This window comes from Aegilops tauschii, chromosome 7 (genome assembly GCF_002575655.3).
Source record: "Aegilops tauschii subsp. strangulata cultivar AL8/78 chromosome 7, Aet v6.0, whole genome shotgun sequence".
Lineage (NCBI taxonomy): Eukaryota > Viridiplantae > Streptophyta > Magnoliopsida > Poales > Poaceae > Aegilops > Aegilops tauschii.
The window spans coordinates 444,999,655-445,010,810 of NC_053041.3; the positions used below are offsets into that span (position 1 = coordinate 444,999,655).

At 49.1% G+C, this 11,156-nt stretch overlaps 1 protein-coding gene across 1 annotated transcript; it reads right to left on the minus strand.

Annotated features, from left to right (window-relative positions):
- Positions 1-6,435: 6,435 nt before the first annotated feature.
- Positions 6,436-10,660, minus strand: LOC109769690 (protein DJ-1 homolog C). Its single transcript, XM_020328418.4, has 6 exons — positions 9,357-10,660; positions 9,088-9,267; positions 8,690-8,758; positions 7,924-8,124; positions 7,265-7,402; positions 6,436-7,182 (listed from the first exon to the last, which is right to left on the minus strand). The coding sequence occupies exons 1-6, from the start codon at positions 9,609-9,611 to the stop codon at positions 6,970-6,972; spliced, it is 1,056 nt and encodes a 351-aa protein (XP_020184007.2). The 5' UTR covers positions 9,612-10,660; the 3' UTR covers positions 6,436-6,969.
- Positions 10,661-11,156: the final 496 nt, after the last annotated feature.

Sequence of the window (11,156 nt, forward strand, 5' to 3'; positions counted from 1 at the left end):
TACCAGCGAGCGTCGTCCAGAGCGCGCCCGAGGTGGTGACCGTGGTCACCGTGAGCAGAACCTCGCACGTCAGATTGTTCAGCAGGTACCCGAGAACTTTCTGATCCTCCCCGACCCAGATTGGGTGGAGAGGGTTGGGCGATGAAGTCTCCTTGCCGTCCTTGGTGGCGACGAGGAGTTTCGCCGGCTTCGGCTGGGTGCCGTCGACGTAGCCGAAGACACCGGCGCCATGCAGTTGGGGGATGACCTACGTGCGCCATAGCACATAGTTTGTGCGCATCAGCTTCTCGGTGACCTGGCCATTGAGGCTGTGTTGGAAGGCGCCGGAGGAGGAAGACATGGCTAGGGCTAGATGGAGTTTGCAGAAAGCTTAGTTGGGAAAAGGATAGCTCTGACTACCATGTGCGATAGCTGGAAACATCTTAGCCTGTTGAGGCCGACGGGTTCGTGTTAATATAGTGGGGCGAACCTCCCACATAGCGCATACAATGCGGTTTAGATTACATACGAGAGAGGGAGATATTCAAGGAGAAGATAGAACTTGGAGAGAAACAAATAACCTATCTCTATCTATCCTAACTACCTCCAGGTGCGGTGCATCATAACACGTTTAATAGTTCCATCTCCAATAAAGAGTAACAGAGATGTCCGTTTTCGAGAAAGATTTACAGAGATGTCCGTTAACGTTAGGGGAGCGGTTTGCACATGCTATCCGCAATCATTGTTGCCTTGCGTCAGCTGCCTGTGTTTGACCACATACGAGAAGTCACGTGTTGCTGCTCTTGAACTTATAATTATCGCAAATAAGATGAGTTGGGAGTCTGAGGCTGATCTGATGTGTATACAGGACTTGAGGTGAGGTTCTTCACAGAAATGTTCGGTCAGAGTAGCAAATTTTCTTCGACAAAAGGTCAGAGTAACAATTTAATTACTTGGCAATCTACAATGTAGTGTAGTTTATGTTCCTGTTGTAAATTGCAGATTGAATAAACTGGTTTTGAGGTTTAAAGTCAATAAGCTTGGGTACCATTTATGCCATGGAAGTAGTAGTGTGGGCTACTTTTGGTTTTACATCAAACTTTTTTATGCTAAAAGTTTGCCCTGCCTTACTTTTTAGTCCTCCGCCGCTAGCTACAAGCAAGGGCTTATCATGTTATCTTGTTCTATCAACAGGCAGTTAATCACGGAGCATGCCGATCAAGAAAATAGTCTAAGGAAGTGTACTGGTGTTCCAAAGTTTTCCCGAAGGAAGATTTTATTACTTTAAAAAGCATCAAGCTGATGTATTGTTCTAATTAATAAATGTTGTTGTCCCTTTCTTTTGTTTTTTCTTTTTTGCGGGAAAACATCCAATCTATTCATCTTCAATCATGGCAGTACTTGTTGTCCCTTTCACCTTCCAAGATACTAAATCACGGCCGTCAATCTGCTCTGGTTGATACATTGGAAATTCTCACAATTATTTGTGAAAGACACAAGCTGCCCTTGGCTCAAACCTAGGTTCCATGTTGCAATAACAGAAATGGTATGTCCCATGGTGGCAGCCTCAAGAATACATGCTTACGTTTTGATGGTTGTTGCATTCACGGAGTATGCATTTCAACATGTGATGTGGCATTCCGTATTGCCGATGCTCACTGATGGGAATTAGGGATGCATGTGTGGAGCATCACCTACAGAAGGGACAGGGAGTTTCTGGAGACGCATTTCTCTCAAACATGCTCTGCTTCTCGAAAGATGTCAGCCAGGTCTCTAAATATCCCCTGGCACAGTATGGTTGTATGTTTGGATTAGCTGCCTGTATTGCAGTTTGCTTGCAGAGTTCATACACCGGTGATGATGTTTACAAATTGGAGTTTTTCCTGTCACCGGATTGCCGAGAAGATGATGAGCAGAAGGCCCTTCTGGAGTCTATTTCAGTTCCGATGAAGCAGAATCTGCGCAGTTTGAAGGTATCTACTCATGGAGACTTTGGTTCTCCTCAATTCAGTGGCATGCCTGTGACTGGGAATGGGGTGCTGAAGGGAACAGATGCCCAGAATCCGGAAAGTAGGCGTTGTGAATCAGCTTTGGTGCTTCACAGAAGCAAAAGGATTCGAGGGGATACTGGAAATGATGCAGCAAGTATAAGTGTTGTCCAACACCAATACACCTTGTACACAACCGATAAATGCACCAAGATCAAAATCAAAATCAAGATCAAAAGTATGGAATCAATTCAAGAGGACGGATGGTAATGCCATAGAAACTTGGTAATGCCCATGCGATTCTTTGCAAGGGTTTTGTTGTACTATGTTCTATCGTAGCAAACAGAAACACTGACCCAAGATGCATTATCGAAAAAGGCTTACGCCCCGCTTTATAGATAAAGCCAACCCCCAAGCCAAACATCCAACAAGGTTCACACACACACACACACGCAAGTTCCACAAACATACATAGTAGCAAACTGGGTTACTGCTGAGGGCACAACTCAACAAGCCTTGAAATCCAACACACAAACTCACACACAACAACCCGAGTAACAGGCCTAGTTGGGCTCCGGAGGAGGGGGCGGCAGCGGAGGCGCCACGCGGAAGGCCATCGAGCGAAGATCGGCGAGGAGGGTGTTGATGGCGTCCCAGTCCTGGGGGCGGCTAAGCGGCCGCCAAAGCTGCAAATAACCACACATTTTAAAGATCGCACCAGTCGCACGTCGAAGAGGCACTTTCTGAATGACAAGCTTGTTGCGGATGGTCCAAATCGTCCAGGCGAGGACCCCAACGCACAACCATCTAATATGGAGGTGGCGAGGGGGGAGGCATGGATCTTGGCAAGCAGGTCCGGGAATTTGGTGTTGCACCACTGTCCACCGACCGTCTCGTGAAACCAGGACCACAGGAATTGGGCTGTGAAGCAGGAGAAGAAGATGTGGTTAGCATCCTCCAATGTGCCACATAGGGGGCAAATCCCATCCACTGGTCCATTATGCTTGAGGACCTCAACCCCAGAGGGAAGGCGTCCACGGATCCACTGCCACAGGAAGATCCTGATCTTTATCGGGAGGCGAATGTCCCAGATCAGGCTAAAGGGCTCTGGGGCCGACAAAGGAGCGATAGCCGCGTATAGGGACTTAGTAGAGAAACGTCAAGAGGATTCCAGTCGCCAAGAGATGGAGTCAGGGGCGCCCTCGACGTCCATCGGCAGAAGGGCGATGTCCTGCAGGAGGGCATCCCAAGCGGCAACCTCAAGGGGGCTGAAGGGGCGCTGAAAAGCGAGACGCCCTAAGTCAATAAGGGTCGTCTCGACAGAGACCCGAGGGTCAACCGCTATGGAGAACAGTTACGGGAATCGAGCGGCCAGGGGGGAGTCCCCCACCCAACGATCGAACCAGAACAGGGTCGCTGACCCGGAGCCAACCGAGATGGACATGCCAATGCGGAGCACTGGGAGAAGCTGAATCATAGCCTGCCAGAACTGGGAGCCACCAGAACGCTGGCAGAAAACTAGGGGTTGGCCCCGAAGGTACTTATTGCGGATGATGGTGAGCCAGAGTCCCCCCTCCCCATTGGCGATTCGCCAGAGCCATCGGGTCAGGAGAGCTATGTTCATGCGCCGGGAAGACAAGATCCCAAGTCCTCCCTGGTCCGGGTTTGCAAATGTCGGGCCAGCTCACCATGTGGTATTTCTGCTTCTCGCCCTCGCCTGCCCAGAAAAACCTGGATTGGTATTTGGTGATCTCCTGATGGAGAGTCTCATGGAGGCTATAGAAGCTCATGAGAAACCATAGGAGTCTGGCAAGCGAGGAGTTGATGAGGATCACTCTGGCCGCCTTCGAGAGCCACCTTCCCTTCCAAGGCTCCACCCGGTGCTGCATCCGAGTCACTGTCGGGCGAAGGTCAGCCACGGTCAGTCACGAGTCACTAATGGGTATCCCCAAGTAAGATGTGGGGAAAGAACCCAGCTGACAGTTTCAGTCGGTCGGCGATGGCTTGGGCCTCCTCAGGGGAGTATAGCCCAGAATCATCACTTCGCTCTTATCGAAGTTGATTGTGAACCCGGACATCTGTTGGAAGCATAGGAGGAGGAACTTTAGGTTAGCAATGTCGGACGCGGAGCCCTCCACCATTATTATGGTATCGTTAGCATATTGTAGGAGGGAGACCCCTCCCCCTCCTATCAGGTGAGGGACTATGCCATGGATATGGCCAGCAGATTTGGCCTTATCCAGGATGACGGAAAGGGCATCAACCACCATGTTAAACAGAAACGGGGAGAACGGGTCGCCCTGGCGAACCCCACAAAGGGTGGGGAAGTATGGCCCGATCTCGCCGTTAATGTTAACCGCGGTCCGACCGCAGGTGACCAGCTGCATAACTCTGGTCACCCACCGGTCATCAAAGCCCTTGCGGAGCAAGACTTCCCGAAGGAAGGGCTAATGAACCGTGTCATAGGCTTTGTGGAAGTCAAGCTTCAGGAAGACCGCTCGATGGTGCTTGGACCGGACTTCGTGAAGAACTTCATGGAAGACTAACACCCCATCCAGAATAAACCGCCCTTGGATGAAGGCGGATTGGTTGGGGTGGGTGACGGAGTCAGCTAGACGGGTCACCCTATTGGTGTACCCCTCAGCCAAGATTCGGAATATCACATTGATCACAGTGATAGGCTGAAACTGGCGGATGTCCGAGGCGCCTGGAACTTTGGGGATTAGTGTGATGACCCCATAGTTTAGGCGCCCAAGGTCCATGGTCCCCGAGTAGAATTCATCGAAGAGGGCCATGACCTCCGGTTTGATGGTCTGCCAGAACATTTTGAAAAACGTCACCGGCAGTCCATCCGGACCCGGAGCGGAGGAGGGGTTCATACCCTTTATGGCCGCGAGGACCTCATCCTCGGAGAAGGGCGCCACCAGGGCGGCATTCGCCTCAGCAGACACTAACTAGGTAGCCGACCAAGTGCCGGGGTGGGGGAAAATAAGGCTTTACAGAAGCCATTGACATGAACTTGAATGTCCGAGCGACGGACGAGAGTGGTATCCCCATCCCACAGGCAATGGATGGAGTTCCGGCGCCTCCGTCCATTGGCAATCGCCTGGAAGTATGCCGTATTGGCGTCCCCACGGAGCACCCACCGTTGGGTGCCGCGGAGCCTCCAGTAAGCTTCTTCATCCGTGTTGATGGCCGAGAGCTGATCCTCGAGGTCATATCTCAGCATCCACTCATCCCGGGGAAATCTCAGTAGTGTCAGCACGGGCGTCAAGAGCTTGGATCGCAGTGAGGAGGGCTTTCTTGCGCTCGCGAAGGTCCCGGCCAAGGTTCGCGCCCCACCCCTTCATAAATTGGCGGGCGAGCTTGGCACAGAACTGCCACGAGTCAACGGCGGACATGGAGCGGTGGGGGGATGAGCGCGCGGAAGTCCATCTAGCCGCGACAGCCTCGACGAATCCCGCCTCGTTGAGCCAGAAGAGCTCAAACCGAAAACGCGGCGGGATGAGGGGGCGCTCGTCGGCGGTGGAGAGGAGAGGGACGTGGTCAGACCCAATCCGGGTGATCGCACGCAGCGAGGCCAAGGGGCATCTAAGTTCCCACTCTGGGGAAACTAGGACGCGATCGAGGACAGATCGCGTCGGGTCCACTTGACGGTTGGTCCAGGTGAACCTGGCACCCATCCTATCTAGTGCGCGGAGGCCTAGCTCCGCGATGCAATCGTTGAACATCTGCATCCGGGGGAGGTTGATCATGTCGTTGTTCTTCTCATCAGGGGAGCGGATGAGGTTAAAGTCACCTCCCACCACTACAGGGAGGAGGGAAGCGGTGACCTTCTGCTGAAGCTCAGCGAGGAAGGCCGGGGAACGACGATGGTCCGCCGGGCCATAGACGATCACGACCTCCAACTTAAAGTTGAGAGCCCGTTCAAAGATCTCCATACTAACGAAGAATTCGCCTCGGTCCATGCCGCCCACCTCAAAGGTGGCATCCTTCATGCCTAAAAGGATGCCGCCCAAGTGGCCAGTGGTCCCACTAAAAGGGAGCCAATGCCAGGCAAATAGATGGGGGCTAAGGCCATCAAGCTCGCGGAGGGAGAAATCAGTACGCATGGTTTCTTGGATGGCTAAGATGTCGATGTGCTCGTCTCGCATGTACTCGATGAATTGGCGGTGTCAGCCATCATGGCCGAAACCGCGGATGTTCCAGAATAGGACTCGTATTAGACCTCCATCGAGGGGCTGCTTGACCCCAGGACACGGGAGGCGCTCTGCGCCCGGAGGGCCGCAGTGCGAGAACGGGTGTGCCCACGAATCACCTCCCCAGGCACCATCGGAACCACCGCCGTGGAAGGGGTGGCGGTCAGTTCAGCAGGTTGGCACCAAATGTGGTTTTTCGTCGTCTTCTTTTTTCCTCTGAATATTACTACCATTTTTGGCAGTGTTCTAGTATCGGCATTGCAAAATTCTGACAGCAAACATAACATAAACTCGTTCAGTCACGAAGCAAAATTATAATTTGCTTGCTGTATCGTCATGTTTGCAGGTCATGCACCTCGATATTCAGGAAAGCGTACGCAGGCAGATTGCCCAGAAGTTGGAAATAAACTTGTCAAGTTCACATAGTTCCTATATGTTGTCGCATGCTGTCCCGCGACGGGTCCACCGCCCACTCACGCATGATGCTGCTGCCATACTTGGAGCCGCCCGCTGAGGAGGTCCTGCCCGCGGCCCTGGAGGGTCATGATGCCGCATCGGTGCAGAACATCTCGAGATGAACTGACCCCAACTGGATTTTCCCAATGCAGTTGTGGTTCATCCCAACATGTTTAGTGGACATTTCACTGCAGTCTGCAGATATCCAGTAAGGCGGCAACAGAAGAAAATTTTGCCACCACCGCAAGAGGCAGTCACCTCAAATTTTGAGCATAGCTATAGCAAGATCCATATAGCATAACCAAACATTCAGCGCATACTCCGTAGTAGCAGAAATGCTAGGTGTTTCAGCTCTTTGGGTAGTCAAAAACCATTCCATTTGCCACACCTTTCGCTCGCCCATGGCCAAAGAATTTTCTTACAATGGCCAGGGAAAAATCCATGACTGTTCCGAGTCCCTTCCCAGTAATCAAATTTCCATCAATCACGACCTTTGATCGGTCAATAACCTGGCAAGTGAGCTGATTGACTATGGAAGGATGAGCAGTCACTGTTTTATCCTGAGTAAAACAATTCCAACATCAATTTACTTCCATTTCAATGAAATATAAGATGCTACGAGTTTTTAGTCTGAAAAAACACCTGGAGTAAACCTTGCTTCTGCAATATCAATGGAGAATAACAGATCCCACCATACATCCTGCTTGCTTGCTTCTGTTCCTTGAGTAGCTTCTTAAGAGTTGTAGACCTGTGAAGACGCTCAGCTCCACCAGGTCCCCCCTGGACAATATCAAGGAATAAAACATTGCAGAAAAAAAATTGGACAAAAACAACAAAATATATTAGCAGAGCAAGCAAGCAAAAGGACAGTACAACATGCAAATGCACACACATGAACACCTGAATTATAGGTAGCTGGACACTGAAATTCTCAATGCTACACCTTAAGACATAATTAAGAAGAATGAGACAAGAATGATGAACATATAACTTCATAGTTGCAGAACCCACATATTTGTCATAGAAACGCGCAAGCATAACTATGAAAGATGTACATGTAAGTTTATTTCTTCACAAACTAGTCTTGAGCTCAACATTCTCATATATATGACTACGAAAGATGCAATTTCTTTTCCATTTTTTCTTGAGCTAGACTTTTTCGTATTCTAGTAGCTATCTATTCATAATGCAATATATATTGATGGTCAAACAAGGAAATATTTGACCATCACAAACTCTAAATTAGCTTACATTATGAATAGGAAGTATCAAATAAAAACGTGAAATGCAAAACAGCTTACAGGAATAATGATTAGATCATATTTTGAATCAGAAGCACCCAATATGCATTTATCAGCAACAATCTTCATTCTTTGAGACCCAACAATATTTGTGGACTTGTCAACTGATGCCAACACCACATTTATATTTGCCCGTCTTAAAATATCCACCAACATTATGATCTCCATCTCCTCAGACCCATTTGCAATTGGAATGAGAACCTGTTTCAGAAGTCAAACCATCCGAGAATCAATGCCACGCAACTTGGACTCTGATTGCACCTTTCCTAACATTTTTCCCATCAATGCTCAGAGCCGAAAGTAATGACTAGACAGATAGATGAACTTTATTTTTCACGTGGACTAGCATGAATGTATTTCGCATAGAAATATGGCATGGGGGCGTTTTCACGTACAGTAACAGTGTATGAGAGGAAATCAACAGATAGACAATACTTCATATAGAATGCTAGGGCATACGCAATCAAACTGAGCTTTCTTAAATCAAGCATGTACCTTTAGGCAAGCATCGCTGTAAATAACAAACAAAAGAAAGTGCAAGTATTCACTCTGGTGTCGCCCAATCCCATTATTTTTACGAGAAATGCTTTAGGCATCCATTTGTCAAGCAAGCCTTGTTACCCTTTGTCAAAGAAAATCAGACTTGCATAAGCATATTATCCTATTTATTGTGACATAAATTTTACGCCAATGAAAGTTCTACATGTAAAAAAACACATTATTTGAGCTAATAATGTAGTACAAATTATAATCAAAATGAACTGACCTGAGGTTTGTGATCAAAAGGCCACTCAACTCTGTTGACTTCTGTACTTCTCTCAAGACCGGCATCAATCTGTGATATCCATGGGCAATTTACAACAACGGCAGAGTGGTCAGCAGGTGTTACAATGCAAGAAAGAAGTTGTACCTCATAAAGTTATAGCAAACAAACATAATCTAAAAACTTCCTAGTATTCTTCCTTAAATTGTTTTTGCTAGCATAAGCAACTGAAAGATAAAATACACTTCCTAGAATAAAAACAACAATCAGAACTGCAGGTACACTAGTACACTATTCATAAAAGTTTAACAATACATGAACAACTAAATTTACAAGAAATAGTCTAGTCGGCTAAAAGGCATGATACAAAATAAAGATATGCAAGGTTTATTTTGACAAACCAAAGTACTGTCCACATCTTCAACAGAATGAGGCCCAAACAATTGCTCGACAAATGATAAAGCGAACTGAAATACTGTCCCAGGACCACGACTAGTAGTGAGCTCTCCTGAAACCTGAACATTTGACTCAACAGCTCGGAATGTTGGAAGATCTCCTATGAACGACGGGTGACAGGTGATCTTGCAAAAAAAAGGAATAAGGGTGCAATGTCAACTAAAGAAGGCCAGATCTTGATCGACTAAATCTAGTCATGTAGCAAAATGGCCACCTTTCTTCCCTTGTGAAGACCCCAGGGCATGAGAACAACAGCTGGTGCAGCACATATAGCACCATATAATCTTTTCTCTTCAGCTTGTCTAACCATAATTCTCTGAAGGATCTTGTTGTCTCTCAGCCGCACTGAACCAGGCATTCCTCCCTGAACACATCGCCCCAACAATAGAAGATTAGATTTTAGATACTGCCAGTTTGTAACAAAGATAAAACAACACAGGTCAAGTGAGTGTAAACGAAGAGATGACATGCTGCAATCAGCGCGAAAAGGCTAAAATATTGTGAAACAGTTTAGAAACATTGCAGTATCAAAGAGAAGTGTTGAGAAATATTTGAATGCTCTCCCAAAGAGAAGACTAGCAACTCCAATGGAAGGACGCATTTCGTCCGTTCTTGTCCGTTTGGGTCCGCATGGGCAGAAATCACAAATCCGCCCCAAATTTGGACCGGTTTGCATCCACACGGACAGCAGAGGGACACGCCACCCATCCGCTCGGTATCCGCCCTGTCGAGCAGTGCCAACAGTACTAGGAGCGGGCCATCCCCATGCCATGGCCCGGCGTCCACTTGTCGAACGGCTGGCATGTGGCATCTGAACCCAGAGAGAGTTCCAGTGCCGGCCGTTCCAAAGTCCGACCATGCGCGCGAGGCCGAGATCCGCCGCTGCCGCCGAGCTCAGCTCCCTGACGACCTCCGTCACGACCCGGCGTACGCTGTTGACTCGCCATTCTGGGACGCCTGGTTCGTCAACGAGCACGACCATCGCCACCGGTCTTTCCTCGCTGCTCATGTGCGTGCTCCCAGTCCCCCGTCATCGTTGGTGGTTAAGGAGGAGAAGGCGGCCGAGCAGGAGTAGGAGACCGATGAGGCCTACATGAAGGCCCTCGAGCTCGACGAACTCGCCTTGTGGCCTGGCTTGTCACTGGCGCTGGCCGAATCCACCGGAGTACAGGTCACCACGCCCCCGCCCCTGCCCGCTCCCGAACCAGAGGCTGAGCAGGAGGAGGCGGGGCAGGAGCCGTGGCCACTGCTGGGGCAGTCGTGGTCGTGGACGTCCACGGTCCCGTGCACGCCCAAGTGGGTGGGCGCGGACCTGGAGGTCCGCAGCAGCAGGAGGCGGAGCAGGTGCAAAAGGTGCAGCACCAGCAGCAGGTGGCGCCCGCTGCGCCACCGCATGCGCCAGCGGCAGTACCGTGGCCTTATCCATGGTCGCCTCCGGTCTTCATTGACCTCACCGACGAGGACAACGGCGACGGTCACCAGATCTAGGTTGAAGCTTATGTTTTTTAGTTTTAATTTAATGTACGATTGGACTTTTGCGGCAATGTATATATTTTTAATTCAAAAATCCGTCCAAAATCTAAAATACATCCCGGCACGTTGGGCGCAAGTATGGGTCGGTGGACACGACCAGACATTGGTGTCAGCCTAGCCGACCCAAACGGACAAAAGACGGACACATTGCGTGTCCATTTGGGTCGCTGTGTTGGAGTTGCTCTAAATGCTCCATAAGTTTCTGCTGCTTAATGCAATAAGCTGTTCGATTTTGGGAAGATCACTGGATAGGAGATAAGCCACTAGCGGTTCAGTTTGCTCGGTTGTACAATCTTGCCTTTAGTACGAATTGGACAGTAGTTGGAATTTTCACACAGGGTTTTTGGTTGTATCACATTTAGGAGAAACCTTTGGGAAAAGAAGATTTGTTCTTTGGAGTTTTTTAAGTCAGTTATGTGGTACGGTGATTTTGTTGGAGGAGCATCATAGATGGCATTGGACTTTGGAGAAGAATGGCAAG